We start from the raw sequence: 22,461 nt of genomic DNA, 5'->3' as shown, positions 1-22,461 counted from the left end.
GGAAGGGGATGCCCGAAACCAGTTGGAGCCCCGGGATGCTGAACACCAGGAGCCAAGCGCAGGATTTAGCTCACGGCCGCCCGAGGAGGTGAGGAGTTTTATGCTCTCAGGGTGGCGGCAGGCAGGCGCCCACTGCTCAGCTGAGGGGCAGTAACCAGAGCCTTAAGGAAGACTCATTTTCTGGAGCTGAGACCTGATTTTTTCAAAGTTGCCACGTCCATGCAGCCCCCATGGAGCCTGCAGGAGCCTGGGAGCAAGTGACATAGACCTGCTCTGGGAGGGCTGGGCCCCAAAAGCCCCTAAGGAGATAGTTCCTTTCTTGCACATGCATTAATCGCTGACGTTGCAACTCAGAAGTCTTATTCCCCCCTGTTCATCAGAAAGGAGTGGGATTTCTGTGGGGTTTCCTGGGAGCAGCAGAGCTGAGACACAGATGGAGCTGGACCAGGCGAGGGCTGGTTTGAATATTTGCTGATCTGCAGTGCCTGTGGTTGCTTTCCCGTGCCCATTCCTGGATGCGATGCTGCTGCCACCATCTGCGTTGTGACGCCGTGACGTCTCTCCTGCCGTGCCAAGCCGCTTCGAGGAGCCAGACATGCACAGCCTCCACGCCTTATTAATGATTTGGACCAAACAGGTCCACGAGTCCCAACTGGCAGAGGACAGGTCCTGAGAGATGCACCCCAAAAGCACCGCCACAGCTCAGCTATAACCCAGAGGAGTGGGGAGGCACCAGAGTGGAGCCGGAGTCAGGACATCACTACTCAGCCTGGTTTTGCCTCACGCTGCCTGGAAAAGGGACCAGCTGCCTGTGTCAGAGTCGCAGCCTCGCTCGGGGCTGTTTGGCTCAACGGCACGGCTGTGCAGCTGGGGAGCTGCCGCACAAAACACAGCGAGCGAGGGAGGTGGTTTGGGCATGTGGAGGAATCCCCTCACTGCGCAGCGGAGCCATGTCGGGTGATGTTGTCCTGCCGCTGGCTGTCACTTTGGGATGGGAGCTTTGGCTCTGGGAGTGATGAAGAGGTGGGGGAGAGTAGCTGGCTGGGCAGGGAGAAAGAAGGTGCTCCAGGTCTCCGCTGGGCCCATGGAGGAGAGGCAGGGGAGGGTGTTTCTGCAGGAGGCTGAGCTGTCCTGCATGCGTGGCAGGATCTGACACGGCAGAGAGAGGAGCAGCATGGGCTGCTCAGCCCAGGAGGATCCCCAGGGACACCACGCACCACAGCCGTGTCAGCACGCAGCCATCCCACCCCACGGGGCAGGCACGAGGGAGGGGACATGCTGTATCCTGGCAGCCTTGCAGGGAAATGTGGGCAGAAATGCAATTAGCTAAAGGAGAGTTCACGGTTTTGCACTTATTTGGGTTGCTGCAGCCCTTTTCAGAGCAGTGGGTGGCCCAGGAGAGTCAGCAAGGCTCAGTTAGCAGCACCGGCGTCAGCCCTGTCTTATGAAAGGATGAGTTGGATCTTAATGACGACAGATGTTCTTGGGCCTCGTTTTGCCTCTCGCGCAGCAGACAGGATCGTCAGGCCTGTGAGGTCCCGCAGTTGACCCGGAGGGTGTCAGCATGGGCATTCTACTGATGGGCACCTCTGCTTGCGAGATCCGGAGGGCGCACACTTTGGAGGGCTCTTGCCTGTGAGACATCAAGCCAAGCTCCAGGTTCCTCTGCTGGTTCCTCTGCAGGCTGGGGGCTACTGGGGATTAGAAAAGAAAAAGAAAAAAAGAAGGAAGAAAATACACCAAATCTCTTTTTTAAATAGTTGAATGCAAATGGCTTGAAGAACAATGGCAGATGAAATAGCATTCGAAGCGGGCTTTAAAGCGCTTGGAACGTGGGTAGGATGAAAATCAGGTTAGTCTTTGGAGATACAGACACTGCAGCTTGCCAGGGTGTTTTTAAGCATGCTTTGATGTGTAGTTCAAACACTAGATTTGTCCTGGCAGACAGAAGCACTCACAAATTCATACACAGCCTCACTCTCTTTCCCTCCTCCCCACTGTCCCCCATCTCATGAGATTATAATTTAGCTTCATTACAGAGGAGTTTTACTTTTATTTAAAAGCTGTCTAAATCCCCCTCCTGGGTCTGTGCATTATGCTGAAATGAGTTTACGAACACTGATGAAACCTTGCAGGCTCTCACGACGAGAGCGGCAGCAGAAGAGCTTTGCCCCGCGGATATGGCGGTGGCACCTCCTTGATTTCTTGGCTTTGTTTAGGGGCGCTGTGGGTGTGCGTGGTGTTAAACCCGCACTGCAAGCTGGAAGAGAAATCCTGCTGGCTCCGGCAGCTGCGCAAGTGGGGCGAGATGGACGTCTGTCCCCTGGAAGATGGCAATTACGGTAACGAGCTTCCCAACATCACCAACGCGCTTACGCAGAGCTCCGGTCACAGCCAAGGTGAGTCTGGGCAGGGAGTGGAAATCCAGCCGGTGGGCACAGGGGTTGGGTCCGGGTCAAAACTCACCCCAAAGTTGAGAGACCTCAGTTCACCTGCTGGTGATGTCTCTGGGAGTCACAGGAACGCAAAACATTTCTCTTTACAGCCTCTGGTTTTAGATACACTTGGAAATGTTTGGCTCTTTGCTACATCTGGGGTCAAGTCGCCTGTATTTTAAGCATCAAATTAGAGGCTGTTTTAAAGCAATTTAACCTTGGGGGAGTTTAGACCCCTACGGTCTGTGCAGGTTTGGGTATGGAGTTTTACAGAAAACTGGCACTGCTTGAATCAGAGCGGAGCTGAGCTCAGAAGCCCTGGCTGTAATGTGCGAGTGAGGAGTTGGAGATGATGCAGAGCCCCTTTCCCAGCCCTTGAGCCTTGCTTATGGGCTTTGATTCAGGTGGTAGATAAGTCATTAGCCAGGAATGTTAAACGCAGAGCACAAACTGAGCAATGTAGTTATGGGGTTGTTCCTTCGCGCTAAAATATTTTCTCAACCCCTAACAAAGCATTTGATCCCTTTAAATTTAAGCACTTTTCCCCCTTCCTTTTGCCTGAAGTAGAAATTAATTGAAAGTTACTGCTCTTACCGTGCCTCCATCTGCTGCACTGGAATTGCTCTTTGGTGTATTACGTGTCGCCAAAGAGGGAAGAGGCGAGGGGGACAGCAGCTGTGCCATGAAGGAAACTTCACTCTTCTGGGTGGGATTAGTCCCTCAGCAGCGGTTCGGGAGCGTGGCCGTCCTGCCAACCCACCCCAGCCACGGCCACTTGCTGCACCTCCCTGTGCGCGTCCTCGGGGAGCAGCTTAATTTAAACCTGGCCTTGCTCCATGTCCTGTGCCAGCCCCGGGACTCCCCCCCTGGTGTTTCCAGCTCCGCTGAGGATTCGCTCCGGCATTCGGGGCAGGTTGCTGGGGCTGAGCAGGTCGCTTTTTTTAGACGTGCTGGGAGTTTCCGAAGCGCGTGCCGGGGATGTCCCCTTGTCCCTGCACTCCTGCCTCTCCAAGCAGGGGACTGAAAGTAGCACGGATCCTGGAGGTGTCCCGGGATTAATGTTTGTGCATATGCAAATACTGCTGCAGATTGTTGCCAGCCTCTTTTATTACTGAAAAGAGAACAGCTGATTCCTGAAATTCTTCCTGGTAGAGTGAGCAGGCTTGGTTCTGTACGTACGAACACCTGTTTAATTTCTCTCCACCTCGGGGTGCCTGCAGCATTCAGGCTAATTGCTTGTTGCCATCGTTTCCGGAGTGTGTTTATCCAGCCTCCCTGGATCAGCTTTGAGCAGTGCCTTTTGTTTTCCCCCCTTGAATGCATTTAACTCAGCCCGTCTTGCGAGTTGCAGGACCTAACATTCAGCATTGCATCCCCTTGGGGGCTTCCCGTTTTGCAGCCTGCCAGCTGTGTTTGGCCCTCATGATCCAGCGTGGCTGGAGCGATATCAGGATTGCTCCGGACAGGCCTTTTCCTTCTGACAAACCACTTGTCTGATCTGTCTGGACGGAGCGAAATGCTCATCCAGCGTTTGATAGCTTCAGAAATGTCAGTGAAGTTACAGAGCAGCCCTGAAGAGGAGCACAGACATCTGCTGTAGAGCAGCGGTGGGGTTTCAGACGATGCCGCCTCCTCCCCTCCAGCCCTCTCAGACAGCCCGCAGAGGTTGCTGGAAGGTGATGGTTCCCCCCATCGCCCGGAGGCAGATGAGACACGCTGATGCGGTTCCCTTCGCGGCTTCAGGTGCTGCTGATCTAAGCAGCTGTGGTTCAGTGAAGCCCAGGCTTTGCGTTGGAGTGGAAGAGGAGAGAGCTTGTGGTGCTTGCGGGGCAGTAACACTGACGAAGCCCAGTCCTGACCCCTGGCAGCTGCCTGCACGCTGGGTGTCACAGGGGTGGGAGTGCACTGCCACATTTCAAGGCGTCACCCTCGTATGTGACAGTGGATTATCATCTGAAAGTGAATGGCAGGGCAGTCCCTGCCTCTTTTCTCACCTCTCTGGTCAAGGCAGCTGTTCTAGCAAGTTACTTAGCAATGCTGTCTAAGGAGATGGCAGTCTCCATCAGAGACGGGATGGGCAGCAGAAGTGTCTAAAGGCAGTCTGCCGCAGCACAGGACCCAGAGCCCCTGTGCTCAGCTCGGAAACGGCTGGGGTGGGACCAGGTGGGGCTTTGCTCTCATCGAAAAGACATTGCTCTGCCCAGGGAGGTCGTGTCTGGGGGCAGGAACAGGCTGCCCCTGCCCCACCAAGGCCCTGACAGTTTTTCTCTTTGCAGACTCACTGGCCAGGCCCAGACGAACCGTGTTCACCCGGGCGATCGAGGGCTGTGACCTCCACTGGCAGGACAGCCACCTGCAGCGCATCATTAGCAGTGACTTCTACATGTCTCCCTCCTACCAGCGCGAGGGCGAGAGCCTCCTCTTCAACTCCCAGGGGCAGCCGCTGTGGCTAGGTGAGCATCCAAACTAGCAGCCCCTTGCATGGCCTGGATGGGTAGGGTTGCTAGTGGAGAAGAGCCACCCAAGGCATCAAAGAAGCTTTGCTACCCTGGGTCCTTGCAAGCTTCTGCATCCTAGACTGAAAGTGCCTCCCTGGCCCTTAGCCTGAGGAGTAGGGTGAGCAGAAGAACATGATGCCCTCCCACACCCCAGCCACAGTTCTTATAGCAAGCCCCACAGCTTTACAGTCTGGGTTCCCCTTGGGCAGCTTGGGCCAGGCTCGTCGTGTCCTCTTTCATGCTGCCAGTGTTTGGCTGTCCCCAGTGCAAGCTCTCACTGTTCCCAGTACAGGGGGACTGGACACTTAAAGTCCCTTGAAAGTTGTCTGGGGAGCACAGCTGTATCCTCTGATTTTTTCTTCCCTGCTCTCACCCTCTCTTTAGTCTTCCCTTAAAGGCAATTAGCAGACAGTACAATTAAGCCCAGTATGAGCTTAAGGCATACTGGACCAGTCAAGCCCAGTACCCTCCTGTGTTATAGACCTTTAGTCCATGTACCTTAAGCTACACAACTTCTCTGCTGCGAAGCCATGACCCTGGGCAGATCTGCAGACCCTCGACAACTACATGTCTGGGATGAGAACGAGTGAGACAAAGGGCTTGGAGGGTGCCTGGTGTGGCTGTCAGCCCTCAGACTGACCCCAAAATGGGAGACAGAAGCCCCCTACACCTCTAGGAGGGTGGATGCCTCATCCCTACAGCCCAAGAGGTGAATGTATGGACATGGAACAGGTCAAAACCCAACACTGCACCGTTGTTCACTCCAGGAGCCGAGGTCTGCCGTCACCCCGCCAAATGGGAAGAGAATAGTCATCCAGAGATGTGGTTTCTGGAGCAGCAGGCACTGAGTTGCTGTTAAGGCCGGGAGATAGGTTAAAAAGGGCCCATGTGAAGGCTGCTGGTACACCTCTGCCAGCTTAGCTGGAGCAGGAGAGGACATTTCTACTCTGGGAAGAGTTTTGTGTAGCTGTAGGCAGCAGGTCTCCCCATGCAGCCACAGGCAGCGGTGGTGGGTTAGTGCTTCCATGGACTCCACCTAGCAGGGAAGTGGTGGCCACAGCTCCCCTGTCCCTAGCATAATCTGGGTTCTGGTGAGCCCTTTGGCCCAGCTGGTTGATGCATATTATTTTTCTGATGTATTTGCTGTGATTTTTGGATTTTGTGCCTTTGCTTTCTTGGCACCGCTTCAGGGACTCAGTGCGGGGAGAGGAGTGTGATTTGTCAGCAACTTCCAGTGATGAATTCAGTGAGAAGCTGAATATTTCATCCATTTAGCAAATGAATAGAGGGAGCAACAAGAAGCTCTTTTACAGATGTGTTTGTTCTGAAACCTCTTCCTCATGTATTCCTTGTGGGTGACCTTTGGGACGTGGAAACCCCATTTGTGGAGGTGGTTGTCTGCATTTCCAAAGCTTTCTGAGCTCTTCCAGGAACAGAAATTATCCCTCTACCATAATTTTAGATCTTCTGTGTTTGCCTTCCCCCCCCCCCCCTTCCCCCCTTGGTAGGACATTTTGCAAGAAAATGGGATTTTCGCTGCTTGTTATGCGGCATGTCATGTCATCTGCTCCTGCTAATTTCTCACTCAGTCATAATCCTCTCCACAGTTGCTTGTGATTTCAGGTGAGCAGTGAACAGCAGGAGCAGATGAATTCCTAAGCAACTGTGAGTCTTGGGGGGGTTTCATGCAACTGTTCCTAATAATAATAAAACACCAGGTAGGAGAGCTGCAGAAGAGACGGGGTGTCTGCAGAGCTCGCTCCACAGAGGCGTTAAGGAAGCAGTTCAAAACATCCCCCCAAATCTGCCAGTGCCCCCAGCGCAGTGCTGGATGCACAGCCTCGCCCCATCACCTGTGCCATGAGAGCAGGGAGAGGTGTTGGACAGGACGCCAAGAAGTGTTTGGGTGCACAGCAATGAGAGAAATCACCATAAGCCGTGCAGATTTTAGGAGAAATGAGCGGCAGGGTTGTAACAACCTGTGTTTGGAGCTGTCGTATTGCAGCAATAGTGTGTTGAAAATGCTTCCATTAGATAAGGTTTGTGGAGGTGGGGATTTAGGTACTGACGTGGCTGCTGTGGGTTGAACATGGTAGGAATCCTGTTAGTATTCCTGGTAGGCATCCCTGCCAGGAGCAGGGAGAAAGGGATGGATTCAAGACAGGGAGCAGGAGTTTAGCTGGAGTATGGGGAAGATCAGGAGAAGAAAATGCCCTGAAGCCTGATGTTGTCAGGTTCTCTCCCCCCATCAGTACCATCCCGTGAATTTCTGTGCTCCTCTGGCTCAGCCATGCCCCCGTGTTTGTCCTTGCCTTGCAGAACACGTCCCGACAGCCTGTGCTCGGGTGGATGCCCTGCGCTCCCATGGCTATCCCAGAGAAGCTCTCCGACTAACTGTTGCCATAATCAACACCCTGCGACTGCAGCAACAAAGGCAGCTGGAAATATATAAGCATCAGAAGAAAGGTATGAGTAGAGCTATGGGAGAGGTGTCTCACGAGGTCTGGCTGAGGTCTCCCACCTGGTTGAGAAAGTCTTCTCCACCTCAGAGAGTAGTGCTGCCCCATCCAGAGCGGCAGAGGCTGACAGTGGGCAGCGCTGTATGGGATTACTCGCACCCTAGAAAGACAAACTGATGCATCTGATTGCTTGAGCCAAACTGCGTTGGTACCTACAGGCTAAGGACAGAGGTGCCCACGTGCTGTCTTCAGGCTGCTGGAGTAGGGATGTTCTTGTTCCCACTTTTGCCGTGTCTGGTTGCCTGTAAGGATTGCACGGGCAAGCGATGCCTTCGTTAAAAAGGAGCTGCTTGTCTGCAGAGCTGCAGTAACTGGCTGTGTGTGCTACCTCCACCTTGCATTCGCTGAGTAAATTGTACCAGGAGACAAGACCAGTGTTTCTCCTTTTGCAATTGCAGTTGGCAGAGAGCTGGGGTCAGTTACTGCAGTGCTGCTCGTGGACGGTGACTCCTGGGCCTTGCTAGCTCAGCCGTCTTGAGATCATCAAAAGACGGAGCTTTTAAGACTCATTGGGAGTCTTTGTCATCTCCAGAGAGATTTCTGCTTGTGTTTCCAAAACAATCAGGCTACCATTGCAAATGAGTCCATAAGCTGCAGGTCTGACTTTATAGACCCCCATTTTGGGACTCTGCAGCTCCTCGTGTCCTCCTGGAACAGAGAATGAACCGCTGCATCTTATGTGGCCTTAGGGGCACCATGTTTTGTTGGGTGCCTGCTCCCTCTGATGTCTGTGGCAGCCTGAGGGGTGGCTGCTCTGAGCTGCTCCTTGCCCTTGTGAGCTACCATGCCTGAGTTGGCCCTGGAGGTCCCCATGTTCCAGGCCCGTGGGGTAAGAAAAGGCCTTTGGTCTCAGAGACTTCTCTGGGTGCAGAACCTGTCTTTAAATTCCTCACTTTTAATGTCTTTCTGTTCCGTTTTCTTTGCAGAGCTGCTGCAGCGAGGAGCAACAACCATCACCAACTTGGAGGGCTGGGTAGGCCACCCTCTGAACCCCATCGGCTGCCTCTTCCTCACCCTGACCGAAGCTTGTAGATTAGAAGAGGAAAATTGCCTTGAAATTTCAGGTACCGAGCGCTCCTACTGGCTCCCTTCCTGGTGGCGGCAGCTGAACCGAGCCCAGCGGGCAGACCCTGCGTGCAGGTCTGGGGCTCGGGACTCCTGGGCTCCAAATCTTCCCTCCCTCTGTCCTTGCAGGAGCAGCCAGGGCAGAGCTGCAGTGCAGAGAGGGGGAGTTAGTGCCCTGAGTTTTCCCAGCCTTCAGGGTTTGCAGCCAGAGCAGAGCAGGAGAGCGGCTTAGCAGAGCTGGGCCAAGGCATGCTGGCCCACAGGAAGGCTCTGGTGTCAGCCGTGCTCCCTGTTGCAAAGGTCTCAGGTCTCCCGCATCTCCTAGTGAGAGCAGGAAGGAGGGTGAAGCCCACATCTCCCGTAGGGAGCTTTTATCCATCATCTCTGGGTGACTGAAGGCAGGCAGCAAGGGAAGCATGGGTCTTGCTTCTGAAATTGAGAGATTTTTCTCTCTGCTGTGGTTCTGCCACTTAGGAAGGCTCTTCTAACCTTGCTGCATCTCTCCCCCTTCTTCCAGACGCTGGGGACTCCAAACCCCCAGTGTATCAACATGTGCCCGTTGCGACCGGCAGCCAAGACAGCGGCGAATCCTACCTGTCCCTGGCCTTAGAGGTGGCCCTGATGGGGATGGGTCAGCAGAGAGTGATGCCTGAAGGTCTCTATGCCCAGGACAAGGTGTGCCGCAACGAGGAGCAGATCATTGCCCGGCTGCAGGACCTGGAGCTGGACCCAGTGCTGGTGCAGACCCTGCGGAAGCAGTGCGTCTTGCTGCTGGAAGGTGGGGGCTTGGTCCATCTAGCTGGCTTCTGTGTCTTAGCTGAGTGTTGGTAACATCTCCGGGGTGCCCTTTCCAAGGTTTACGCCTGGCTGACCCCATCGTGGCTTCTTCCTCTGTGGGTGTCGTGCTGAGTCTGTAGGACGGCTGCTCTACCCCATTATCTGGCAAAGCAAGGGTTTGCTGACATCCTGGAGCAAGACTGCCTCAGAGGCGTTATGGAGAAGGGTGCTAAGCACGTGGCCTTAGTTTCTGAGGGATTTTGACCTGAAAGGGTTTTTAGAAGAGGAAAGAGCAGCCCTTTGCCCTGGATCCAACTTGAGTAACGCACCAGGGAGCTGCTGAGCAGATCCTCAAAGCTTTGGGGTGATGCAAACCCCAGCCACAGATTCTGCTGTGCTGATTATGGCTGACGGGCTCTGCTTCTGCCTAGGTGGTCCCTTCAGCGGCTTGGGAGAAGTCATCCACCGTGAGAGTGTCCCCATGCACACCTTTGCCAAATACCTGTTCTCTGCCCTGCTGCCCCACGATGCAGACCTGGCGTACAAGCTGGCTTTGCGGGCCATGAGGTTGGTGCATGTTTTATTCTGTCTCTGCCCCCCGTTTTGCCTCTCTCCTGTGCTCCGCCGGGAAGCCAGGATGCTTTGCAAACCTAAAGCAGGGATGGGAGCGGAGGCAGGCTTGGAGCTTGCTGTCCCTGGGATCTTGTGCAGCATGTAGGGCCACCCAGGCACAGCAGCAGTGCAAAGAGACTCCTGCTCTCCATTTGGGTGATTCCTGGTTTACAAGCCCCATCCGTAGGGATTTGCATGGGTCCGATAATGTCTGCCGGTCCAGCCCTCCGCCCAGCCCCTTGCTCCAGGCTGGACCACCACCTGCCTGTCCTGGTGACAGGCATCCTCCGCCGGAGCAGGTCCCAGGCAGGCTTGGTGCTGTCATCTGCCTCTGTCTGCCAGGCCTTGGGCACCCTGAAGCCCTCTCTGCCCACGGGAAGGGCTGTTGTCCCGGCACAGATGGGCAGATGATGTGCCCCGGGCTCCAGGATGTTGCAGAGCCAGGCGGAGAGCGCAGTTGCCCTCTGTTCTACATTAAAGCCCAGCTCCGTCTCTGGGACTGGGGACAGGGCCATCTCCCTCCCTGGGGCGTGACACACCTCAGACACCAGCCTGTGTACTGCAGTTTTTTGGCAGAGGCTGGATGGGTCTTGATAAGGCTGGAATTTCCCAAATGAGTCAAAGCTTGAAGAACCGTCAACCCCAGAGCATCCCCATGCCCTCTCCCTCTGACACCATCTTTCTTGCGGCATTTCCTCGGTGAAATGGGCCATCTCTCCCCAATGCTGAGGGAAATTTTGAAATCCCCATGTCCTGGGAAGAGCTGCTCAGGAGGACAGCCAGACCTAAAAGAGCAGCCAAGGGCTTCTGCAGTGCATGGGGACACCATGCCCCACCTAAGATGTCCAGCCGCCCAGCAGGAATGGGACTGAGTGCCCTGGGGATGCATGTTGCTCCCTCGCTGTCTGTTAGTGCCTGTCCCCTGCTCCCAGCTGGGACCCGCTGTGTCGGAGTGTCTCTGACCTGGGCTGGGAAGGTTGGGCTTCTGCTGCCCTGTGGGTACCCCAAGCCTGCGAGCGAGGAAGGCAGAGACAGTTGGATGCTCTCCGTGTCCAGGGGGACAATTTCCCTCCTGCACGCCTCAGCTGGCCATCGAGTTGGTGACACCAGCACCAACTCAGGGGTTTAAGAGCCAACATGGTTTTGTCACCATGGCTGGCAATGTGAGACTCCTGCTCCCCTTCCTTAGGCTTCCTTCTCCCCTGGGTTTTCCAGGCTTTTAGATATCCCCACAAGAGCAGGTAACCCAAACCGGCTGCAAAGGCCCTGGGGAAATGTGCCTCTGCTTCTGATCATAACCGGGCGTTTTAAGAAGAACCAGATGATAAAGCCAGGAGTTCTGCTGGGCACTCTGACATGAAAGGAGTGGGGAAGGAGGAGGGATTTTTTTTTTTTTTTTTTTCTTTTTCCTGAGGCTTGTGCTTTTCGTTACGAGTTTATAAATCACTTCACGGATCATTCTCCTCCTTTCAAGTTGGTCTGAGATTGATCCCTGTGCCCATGTGTTGAGCACACAGCCTCGGGAGCCCCCACACGTGCATGGCAGCAGGATGCTTTCAAAGGCAGTGCTGTGGGCAGCTGCCTGCAGGCAGCCCCTGCCTCACCTTGCCAGCGCCTCGGGGAGAGGGGGTGAAGCCAGGCCTGGGCTGGGGTCTGATGTTGCCTCCTCCCGTTTGCCCTTCAGGTTGCCTGTCCTGGAGACCACGGCACCATCTGGCGACGTGACTCACCCCCACCACCTCGTCTCGGTGGTCCCCAGCAGATACCCACGCTGGTTCACCCTGGGGCACCTGGAGTCACAGCAGTGCGAGCTGGCCTCCACCATGCTCACGGCAGCCAAAGGTTGGTGGCAGGGGCAGCTCTGGGACAGGGGTGATGGGACGATGCTGCACAAGGGCATCAAAGGGATTTTCTTGAGATTTTCCTGAAGAAAAGAGGGAGCTCTGGCTTCTGCTCCCTCAAGCACTGGCAGAGACCGGCTGGGTGCCCCACTGGCAGCCCGCCGTGGGCAGGGCACGGTGAGCTGGCCTCGGAGCAGCCCACCAGAGTCCGGGATCTCTGGGGCTCTTGTCCCAAAGGGCCCCAAGGCTCGTGGTCCGGCAGGGCGGGATGGGAGGTCCCCAGGAGGTGCAGGCAACCCTGCAGGGATGCCAGCCACAGTGCTGCGGATCCTGGGTAGTGCCCCTGGGTGATGCTGGATCATGCCTGCCCTGCAGCATGGTCAGCTGCCAGGTCAGCTAGCCCTGCCAGAGATGTCATGGGTTCATGCCATGGTTTAGTTTGAAGCTGCTTGTCCTTTTACCTCTGCTTTGTCTCTTCCTGCCCTATGGTAATAATCTTGCACAGGCTGTAGGAGGGAGAAGACCTCCCTGTGCACCAAACCATGTGTGGCTTTCGGCAGGGCTGGAGATGGGGACAGCTGTGCTGAGTGGGACACCGGGGTCCCAGCCGCAGGGGGCTCATAAAACACCTCCTTGCTGGTCTCTTGCGCCTCTTCGGTTCCTGCCCAGGCACAACGATGAAGGCGAGCACGGGCTTTTCATTAAACATCCCTCTGTCCAGAAACCAAACCCACCAGGACACCAAGTGCCTTGTGCCCTGCGAGGGCAGGTGAGCCGAGCAGTTAGGGCTGCCCGCTGCTGTCCCGCACGGTCTGTGGCAGCCTCCAGCCCCAGGTGCTGTCAGCCTGACGGGGAAGGTGCCGCTTCCCTGGCGAGGTGGAAGGTAAATGAGCCGTCAGAAAGCTCCAGCCTCGCTGCCTTGGCAGTCTTGTCTTTTCTTTCAGCCCTCCTCTTTTTGGCTGCTTTTCCAGGGCTGATGGTGTCCTGCCCCTACCTTGCAGTGCCCTGATGGAGAGCTGGTACCTGGCTTATCCTTAGTTTCTTCTCCTTCCCAGCCCTTACCGGGGATGAGGTTTTTATGCCGGGGGTTTTGGGCCGTTCGATTATATATGTTTTTCCCACTGTCCCCTTCCCTGGGTGTTCCCCTGCCGCAGCATGTCCCGATGCGATCCTGTGTCCTCGCAGCCTCTCTCGCCCACGCCCCCGTGAGCCATTTTAGGGAGGCTTGGATTTTGGTGGCGGTGCAAGCGGCTGCTGTGGGTGGCAGGAGATATCTTTAGCTATTAGTCACCCGAGATGTCTGTGTGTGCCCAGGTGCAGCGCTAGGTTTTTCACACTGCTGTGCATTATTTGATTTTCTTTGCATGAGGTTCATCTGCTCAGTTTATGACTATGGGAGTAGAAACATGAACCTGGAACAAAGCAGAGGGACCTAATGTGGCACATTGGCATCTCTGGTCTGCACCCACGTCAAAGGTCCCTCTCCCCACCCTGTGTCCTACAGGGGCTGACAGGAGGATTTCCCAAGCCAGATGCAGGATCATGATATTAATATGCCTTCATGGGTCCCCCTTCCAACATCCTGCCCCATCTCCCAATGCCATCACGTATCCTTCTAGCACCTGTGGCCTCCTGTGGCAGGAGACCCACAGCATCAGTGGGTGTTGTGCCAGGAACCCTTTTCTTTGGGGGTATCTCAGCCTGTCTCGGTCGTGAGAGCTGCATGCCTGACTTGGGACATCCAGGACCAAGCCGCAGTGAGTCTGGGTGACCCTGGCCCAGCGTTTGCTAGCCTTGTGGAGGGAAGGGACTTACTGGGCAAGACAGTATGTATGCAGTAAACAGCTTTTCTTCTTCTTTTTAATGTTCCTAAATGAAGACTGACCTTTCTGCAGCTGTTCAGCACTGGGCATCTCCCCAAACCCCTCCTTTGTTGGGAAGAGTCTGCTTTACAGCTGTCAAACTTGAGCCCAGGGTAGAACATCCAGGTGCCTGGAGATGTCTGCTAATGCTCCAGGACACGTTTGGGATCACTCAGGGTTGTTTGTCCTCTCTGTGAGAGGATGACCTTGAGCGAGGATGGGTGCTGTAGGTTGTGTCACCTCCTGGGGAGGACGCCTCATTTTACTGTTGGACTGCAGGGCCTGATCCAGCATCCCTGTGTGTCCCTCCACGTGTGTGTCCAGAGGGGCTGACTGTGCTGAAGGGGCTGTTCACCACCCGGTGCAGGCAGGAGATGGGGCTCGAGGGCAAGGTGGGGGGAGGCCAAGCCATCTGACTGTTCTTGCCTGCACCCAGGGGACATGCTGCGCCTACGCACGGTGCTGGAGGCCATCCAGAAGAACATCCACTCCTCCTCCTTGATTTTCAAGCTGGCCCAGGACGCGTTCAAGATTGCCACGCCGGCCGACAGCAACTCGGACACAACACTGCTCAATGTGGCGCTGGAGCTGGGGCTCCAGGTACGGGATGGCATTGGGGATGCCAGTGGCCCTTCTGCCCCACGCGCTGTGGCAGCGGCACTGGTGATGGTCTTCCACCAAGCAGGCGGTCCCCCGTGGAAGGAGTAAATTCATCCCTGCGTGGCCCTGAGCAGGGGAGCTCAGCCCTGGGAGGCCCTTGTGCCCACTGCAGTTTGGGTGGAGGCGAGGCAGCACCGGGGAGCCAGTAGCCAGCTGGGCCAGAGAGATTTTTGGGGAGCACCACTGTGTTGGGTGGCCTCGTTGGAGCCCTGTGGGGCAGCCGGTCACCCCAAGTTTGCCTTGCAGGTGATGCGCATGACCCTGTCCACTCTCAACTGGCGGCGGCGGGAGATGGTGAGGTGGCTGGTGACATGTGCTACCGAAGTGGGTGAGTGCCTCGCCGCGCCGGGGGGGTCTGGCTCGCATGCAGTGGGAGCGGGGTGGGCACGGAGATCCTAGGGTCATTCATAGCCCTGGACATCTGAGCTCTCTTGGGTCTCCCATTTCTTCCTGGGTAACTGGATGCACCTCAGAGCGCCAGCTGGCAGGGCTGGGGCCACAGCAGCGGCTGGGTTTGGGACTGGGACAGGTTCCCTGTACCCCGGCTAGGCCAGCGGTGTTTGCTGTGCCCTGCAGCATGGCAGCGCACAGTAGCCTCTGCCTGTCCCCCTCTGCCCTGTACCCGTTGGGGCAGAGGCAGCAGCTCAGCACTGCTGCGGGCTGGCTTTGCCCTGGCTCCGGGCACCTGGGGACTTGGAGGAGCCCCGTGATCCGAGCCAGGCTCCAGGGCTGTGCCATGACCCTGGTGTTTCTTGCAGGGGTGAGGGCCCTGGTGAGCATCCTGCAGAGCTGGTACTCGCTGTTCACTCCCACGGAAGCCACCAGCATTGTGGCGGCCACGGTGATGTCCCACAACACCATCCTGCGCCTGAGCCTGGACTACCCGCAGCGGGAAGAGCTGGCCAGCTGCGCCCGCACCCTGGCCCTGCAGTGCGCCATGAAGGACCCGCAGAACTGCGCCCTGTCCGCCCTGACCCTCTGCGAGAAGGACCACATCGCCTTCGAGACTGCCTACCAGATCGTCATCGACGCTGCCTCCACCGGCATGACCTACACCCAGCTCTTCACCATCGCCCGCTACATGGAGCATCGGGGCTACCCACTCCGGGCATTCAAACTGGCCTCGTTGGCCATGACGCATCTCAACCTGGCCTACAACCAGGACACACACCCGGCCATCAACGACGTGCTCTGGGCCTGCGCCTTGAGCCACTCTCTGGGCAAAAACGAGCTGGCGGCCATCATCCCACTGGTGGTGAAGAGCGTGCACTGTGCCACAGTGCTCTCGGACATCCTTCGCCGCTGCACCATGACGGCCCCAGGGCTGGCCGGCATCCCCGGCCGCAGGAACTCGGGGAAGCTGATGTCCACCGACAAAGCCCCCCTGCGGCAGCTGCTGGATGCGACGATAAGCGCCTACATCAACACCACCCACTCCCGGCTCACCCACATCAGCCCACGGCACTACGGGGAGTTCATCGAGTTCCTCAGCAAGGCCAGGGAGACCTTCCTCCTGGCGCAGGACGGGCACATACAGTTTGCCCAGTTCATTGACAATCTCAAACAAATCTACAAAGGCAAGAAAAAACTGATGCTGCTGGTGCGGGAACGGTTTGGGTGAGCCCCCGCCACACTCACTGGCAGGGTCCGGCCGCAGCACGGGGACTCGGGAGAGAAGAAGGAAGGAAAGCGGAGATCACCTTCCCCCCATCGGCAGAGGCTGCTCTGTTCTGGTCTTCTGTTTCCTTTTTTGTTTTGTTTTGTTTTTTTCTTTTTTTTTTTTTTGTTTTGTTTTTTATTTTTTTCTTTCTTGGATTTAACCATTTCACACGCTGAGAGGATCCAGAGATTCCTTGGGCACAAACCAAAAGGCAACCACGGGGAAAAAGGATGGTTCGCTCAGCCCCCTGCCCTCCCTTGCCAATACCAAAAGCTAACCTGGAAATCTAATACCTCTTTCCTGAAGGAAGCGGTCGCTGGAGGGATCCGAAGGTTGCAAAGTGCAAAAATCTTTAAAATTAAGTGGGGAATTTAAAAAAAAAAAAAAAAAAAGAAAGAAAAAAAAAAAAAAGAAGAGCGAGCAAAGAAACCCGCGACACTAGAACCTCATGCGTCACCAAAAGCGATGGCTTTGCAGAGCGCTTCTCCCACCCGCCCGAGACATGCAAACTCCTCTATTTGTGAAGATACTTCAATAAAAACAAGTTAAAGTAACTGTTCTCAGGGATTGCTTACTAAAAGTAACACAAAAAAAAAAAAAGCATTTATGATACTGTAAATACTATAGTATATGTGTCAATTATTAAATTGTAAAGTTATAATTATTTATAATTCTGTCTTTTATTTGGGGGATACTTGAAATTGTCGTGGGCTGGGGCGATTATTTTTATTATTGCTATTATTATTATTGTTGTTATTATTATTATTATAACTATTATTTAAAAAAACCACACAAAACAAAACCACATACAAAAAGAGGAGGAGGCACGCGAACATTTCTCAGGTTCCCATGGCATCATCGGCAGCGAGAAGGGTGTGGGGGGAGGCGAACGTCTGCTCGACTCGCAGCCCTGGGACGGACGGACGGACGGACGGAAGGAGGAGCGGCAGCCCAGCGCTTGAGGACAGCGAAGGAAGGGACTCGAGGCGACGCTCGCTCGGACACACATGGATGCTGGCGATGGAGGACGCTAGCCCATCGCCTCGTACACAGCCGTCTCCCGGCGGGCGCGGGGGTGCGAGGTGCCTGGGCGGGCGTGCGGGCACCAGGGCTGCCCGGCTCCTGGGGAGGGAGAAGGGGCAGGCGCAGCCGCGCTGCCTCCCCGCACCGTTCCGCTTCCCGGCTCCGTGGTGCGGCCAACGCTCAGCCCTTCCCGGCTTCGCCCCGCGCCAGGGGCAGACTCTCCAGCCCCAGGCTGGCGGCTCTTCAGTTTTGGATCATTTCTTTGCCAGCGGGTCGGGAGGGCTGGGGGGTCAGGGCCGGTCTGGATGGTGACTTGTAGTTAGAGAACGTGGGCTAGTTATCCGCTGCCTGGTTTGACACTTAATTTTTTGGCAAGTGACTTGTGTCCGCGCTCCGGCCAGGAAAGCAATTGTACTCGGTCTCTGTTGCCACCGAACAGTGGTCTTCAACCAGTCTGTTTCTCTTTTTTTCCTTCCTTTTTTTTTTTTTTTTTTTTTTTGCGTGCGTGTATGTGTGTGTGCGACCTCTTCATCTGATGTTTAATAATAAAAGGGATGAACGTTACCGCCTGTATCTCTCCTGCCTTTCTCTGAAGTCAGAGGGGTCACCACATTTGCTGGGCAGCCTGGCGTCGCGGCTGACACAAGCAGGGCAGAGCCCCGGGGAGGAGGTGGCATCACAGCCCTCTATGGTACCCAGCTCCTGCGCCCCAAGGAGGAGGACGGAGCAGTGGCAAGGCACCCTGGCTGCTTCAGGGTGCAATTCCCTGCCACGCTCAGCATCAGCAGGTCCCTGCCCACCCTGGTGGCACTGCCCTGTCCGTGCTGGCTAGAGCAGCGTTGGCGCCCATGTCTTGATCCATACTACAGCCAGCCTGGACTGCAGTAAGTGTGCTGCAGTGTGGGATGGGGTGGCTTGGAGTCATAACCCAGGGTTCCTGGGTGCTGCTGGCACCCTGGGCTGCTTTCTGCAGGGTTTGCTGAGCCCCAGGTAGACTTGGCCCCGAGGATCAGAGGCGATGGGGAGGTGTGCATGGGGGAGAGATCTCCAGGACCAGTGGGATGGTCCCAAAGAGGCTCTGGGAGCTGGAGGAGGATGATGGCAGTGCTAGGGCCACGGTGCCTCTGCCGCTATCCCAGCCAGTGTGGCAGGGTGCTGGCGGTGCTAGTGTCTGGAGGGCTCCTGCCACATGGCCGGCTGTCGCCCAGGTGAGTCCTGCTGGGTCTCTCACCCACTCAGGGATGTTGTGGGTCGATGCCACGTTGCCTGTTCCCACCTGAGCAGGACTGTGGCACAGCTTACACTGAGCCTGTAGCAGTGGTAGGCTGCGAGCCCCCAACTCCCAGGCTGTGTCCCTGCCAGGCTCAGGCAGCCCATCTCCCCTAGCAGGGCTGAGCGCATCCATAGTGCCGGGAGATGCCTGTTGTGCTCTGAGCCCACATCCTCTCTCGCAAGCCCGTGGCAGAACACAGTGCAGCCTGGCAGGGAGAGACATCTCCCCCACTTTGCTGGCATCCCTGTTTCCCCATTCTGACCTGCGGGACAGGGCTCAGGGGCTCCCCCTGACCTCAGATGCCTCACTGCCAGGCTGCCATCACTGCCCATCTCTTCCAGGGCCATCCAGCTCCCCGTCCCCCCAGCCAGAGCCACACGGCTGCTGCGGAGAAGGTGCTGGTTTAATGCTGCAGCCCAGCCTGGAGCGAGCCCTGTGACAACACGCTACTTGAGGTGACTGTGCCCAAACCAGAGTCCTGTCCCCAAGCCCCCAGGCTCAGCTGTGCTTGTTGATGTGGCGGGAATGAGCATGCACGGCCTCCACAAAGGCACCCACGTGCTCAGGGCTCATGTCAGGGTAGAGGCCGTGGCCCAGGTTGGCGATGTAGCGTTGGGTCCCAAAACCCTCCAGCATCTTCTTCACCAGCTCACCAATCTTCTCCTGTAGGTACAGTGGGAAACCATGTGTCAGCCCCATCCAGCTCAGGGTACTCCACCCCTACCAGTCCCCAGCCAGCCTGGGGGACTGCTGGGACACAAGCCAGCACTGCAGGTGGGGAAACTGAGGCAGGAGGCCTTTAACACGGGCTGGAACTAGCCCCCATTGCTGGTGATGGCCACGGCTCACCTTGGGTGCATAGAGAGCGCAGGGATCCAGGTTCCCTTGCAGGGTGACATCTTTCCCTGTCTGTGCACTGCAGCAGGGAGGAATCAGGTAAGTTGTTGCGTGTGGTGCAGAGGCTGGGGGCAGCCGGGTGCCTGCAGTCCCCACTGCAGGGCACACAGGACCCCTCAGTGCAGCTCCTGGTTGCTGTGAGCGCCACGTAGCATGGGGGCCCAACTATCCCCAACTCTGGAGCAGAAATCTCCAGGCCTGGGATGGCTCAGGGCAGAGGAACAAGTCAGGGTACCCGGGCCAGGGTGCCATCCAGGCTCTGCCAGACTCTTACCGAGCTTCCTGGGGCCGGATGGTCCAGTCGAGACCAACCACCTCGTAACCGGCATGGGCCAGGTCGCGCAGCGCGTAGTGCGCGTCCTTTGCAAAGATGATCTGGGGAGGGAAGAGATGGTCAGTAACTCTGCTATGGGTCAGGCCCCTCTCCACGGGCTAGACTGGGGGAGGCAGGTACCAAGGGATGCACCCCTCTCCAGCAGCCCCCAGATGCCAGGGTCAATCCAGGCAGCCCCGACTCACCATGGGCACCAGGGGCAGTGCCTCCTCCTTCAGCTTGCTCTTGACAGCCTGGGAGATGTCTCGGATGTAAGGCAGGGCGAAGTCCTGAAACTGCTCCGGGCCCAGGTGCCCCGCATGGGACTCAAACAGCTGGAGCGCCTGCCGGGGATATGAGGCTGGGAGAGCCACACCTCAGTCCCTCCTCCTCCTCCCAGAAGCTGGACCCTCTCTGCTCCCTGTCCCCAGTCCCTGCCTGGCCCTGTCCCCACGCCCCAGGACACACCTGCGCTCCAGCAGCCACCTGCCCCACCAGGTAGTCAGTGATGACATCGGCCAGCAGCCGCAGCAGTCGGTGGCTTGCCTCGGGGTGACGGTAGAGCCAGCTCTTGGCCTTGGCCATTGTAGTGGAGCCACCACCTTCAATCATGTAGGACATAAGCGTCCACTGCAGGAAGGAGAGGAGTGGAGTGAGGAGGGTGATGGAGATGGAAGAAGACATGAGGGGCTGGTCACAGTGCTGAAGGTAGGACCTGTGAGCACCCCAGAGTCTAGGGCACAGCTGCTTCTGCACTGAATGTCCTCCACCTATGCACCCCTATAGCACCCACAGCTCTGGGGGTGTCATGGCCACTGTCACCCCAGAAGAAAGAGCAGAGAAGCCCAGCTGGGAAGCCCACATGGAGGAGCCACATCACTTACAGGTGCCCCGGAAAAGCCGATGAGGGGCACCTTGCCCTCCAGGCTGTGTCGTGTCAGCGTGATGGCCTGGAAGACGTAACCCAGCTCTGCGGTCACATCCACCTTCTGCCGCAGTTTCAGCAGATCCTCCACCTCCTTCAGGGGCTCTGTGAACGTGGGTCCTTTGCCGGGGACCATGACAACCTCCATGCCCAGCGCCTGGAGACAGAGGAGAATGGAAGAAGCAGGAATGGGATGGCCCCGAACCCAGCCCTGTTCCCAACCACTGCTCCCCACCACTGGCCATGGGTCTCACCTGGGGCACCACCAAGATGTCGGAGAAGATGATGGCAGCATCCAGGGGGAATCGTCTGAGTGGCTGTGGAGAGGAAGAGGCAGCGTTAGTGAGGGGCTGGGACCCCCTCCCCATGGAGGACTTGGACAAGCACATGGGGCAGTGGGGTCCCCAAGGGCTGCACAACTTTCTGGGGCCACCCGGGGCGGTCAGACACAAGGTTTCTCCCCATCCCCATCTGGGCAGGGAGAGGGGACACACAGACCCCCCGGGGGATGCTCACCTGCAGCGTCAGCTCACAGCACAATTTGGGGCTCCGGCAAGTGGCGAAGAAATCCTGCGCCGCCCGGGTCTCCCGAAACTCTGCAAGGGACCAGCACGAGCGTTACGGGGTGCGCGCTGGGCCCCCCTCGCCGTCCCTGCCCCCCCCCACGCCTCCACCTGCTCACCGGGCAGGTAGCGCCCTGCCTGCCGCATGCACCACACCGGGGTGTGCTCCGTCTCCTCCCCACGTGCCGCTCGCAGGAACGTGTCATTCTTCAGCTTGGGGAAGCCCTTGGGGCTGCAGACGAAAGAGCAGACATGGGCTGTCACCCACAAGGGGTCCGGGTGCCCTGCCAGATCCCCGCGGCTGGGGGCAGGGGGGTGCCAGGGCCAGCGGCTCGTCCCCGCTCCCTGGCTGGTGACCGCAGGAAAGGGCTTGCGCCCAGCTGTGACAAACGTGACAAATGCTCCCCATCACGGTCCAGGGCCTCTTCCTGCTCGGGATCAGGGGGCCCTCCCCAAGGAGAGGCGATGCCCAGCCCAGGGCCCCGCAAGATTAAGTTATCAGGGCCAGCAGCTGCTCCCGCCTGGAGAGATTTGGGGCCAGCGGGGCGCGGGGGCAGGCAGCCCTGCCGCCAGCGTCCCCGGCCCCTATCTGTGCCTTGCAGCCCCCGGAGGCCCAGGCACCCACCGAGGTGGCAAGCACAAGTCCCCAACCTCCCCCCCGCGGTGTCACCGCCGAGGGGCTGCTGGAGCCTGGCCTGCCCCAGGGACAGGGACCCCGGGCAACCACGGGGGACAGCCAGCACCGTCCTGCTGTGATGGGTGATGGCCACGGGGACACAGTCCCCAAAACCTCCAGTGTGGGACCAGTGAATTCACTGCCACACCAGTGGCCCTGCTGATCCATGCCAGTGCAGGATCAGCATTCCCAGTGCCTCACCAGTGTGGGATCAGTCCCTCCCAGCGCCTCACCAGTGACCCCAGTGCAGGACCTTGGTGCCAGCACCGTATCCCCAGGGCCACACCAGTGCCTCACCAGTATCCCCAGTACAGGACCCCAGCGCCAGAGCACCGTCCTCAGGGCCACACCAGTGACCCCAGTACAGGACCCCGGTGCGAGAGCGCCGTTCCCAGGGCCACACCAGTGTCCCCCGTGCAGGCCCCGGTGCGTGCCCCCACCCACCGCACTAGGAGGCCGGGGAGGGCGGAGGAGGCGAAGGAGGCGCAGGCCTGCGCCCCTGCGCCCCGCCGCCCTCCCCAGCCCCAGTTACTCACAGGAGCCGCTCGCCGCCTTCCATTCTCCTGCGCCGCTCCCCGCCCCTCCGTCACCTCCCGACGCGCCGCGCCCCGCCCCTCCCCTCCCCGCCGCGCCGCCATCTTGTCGTAGTCCCGCCTCTCCGTACGCCGCCATCTTGTCCCGCCCCCTCCGTGCGCCGCCATCCTGCCCGGCTTCCTGCTCATCCGTACGCCGCCATCTTGCCCCGCTCCTCGCTCCTCCGTACGCGGCACGGGCGCCGCCATCTTGCCCTACGTCCCCCCCATCGGGCGCCGCCATCTTGCCTTGTCTGCGGGCGGGGTTTGCCGTAAACCCGCGAGTAGTG

The 22,461-nt window shown here is 57.6% G+C and overlaps 2 protein-coding genes across 2 annotated transcripts in view; one reads left to right on the top strand and one right to left on the bottom strand.

Annotated features, from left to right (window-relative positions):
* ZSWIM5 (zinc finger SWIM-type containing 5) overlaps positions 1-16,007 on the top strand; it is a 100,254-nt gene extending 84,247 nt beyond the window's left edge. The window contains 10 exon segments of the mRNA XM_050900752.1: positions 2,220-2,399; positions 4,712-4,888; positions 7,253-7,399; positions 8,379-8,516; positions 9,035-9,295; positions 9,726-9,861; positions 11,591-11,748; positions 14,046-14,209; positions 14,516-14,597; positions 15,028-16,007. Of these exon segments, the coding sequence (XP_050756709.1) occupies positions 2,220-2,399; positions 4,712-4,888; positions 7,253-7,399; positions 8,379-8,516; positions 9,035-9,295; positions 9,726-9,861; positions 11,591-11,748; positions 14,046-14,209; positions 14,516-14,597; positions 15,028-15,890 (2,306 nt within the window). The 3' untranslated portion in view covers positions 15,891-16,007.
* A 1,436-nt stretch (positions 16,008-17,443) lies between these two features.
* Positions 17,444-22,381, bottom strand: UROD (uroporphyrinogen decarboxylase). The gene is given in 11 exon segments (XM_050901349.1): positions 17,444-18,888; positions 19,075-19,141; positions 19,397-19,497; positions 19,642-19,779; positions 19,904-20,065; positions 20,320-20,517; positions 20,615-20,677; positions 20,877-20,956; positions 21,043-21,155; positions 22,136-22,314; positions 22,316-22,381. Coding segments are annotated over 11 exon segments (1,332 nt in total). The 3' UTR covers positions 17,444-18,723.
* Between the last annotated feature and the right edge of the window lie 80 nt (positions 22,382-22,461).

The sequence above is a fragment of the Gymnogyps californianus genome, chromosome 8 (assembly GCF_018139145.2).
Source record: "Gymnogyps californianus isolate 813 chromosome 8, ASM1813914v2, whole genome shotgun sequence".
Taxonomy (NCBI): Eukaryota; Metazoa; Chordata; class Aves; order Accipitriformes; family Cathartidae; genus Gymnogyps; species Gymnogyps californianus.
This window is presented reverse-complemented; position numbering and strand designations above follow the sequence as displayed.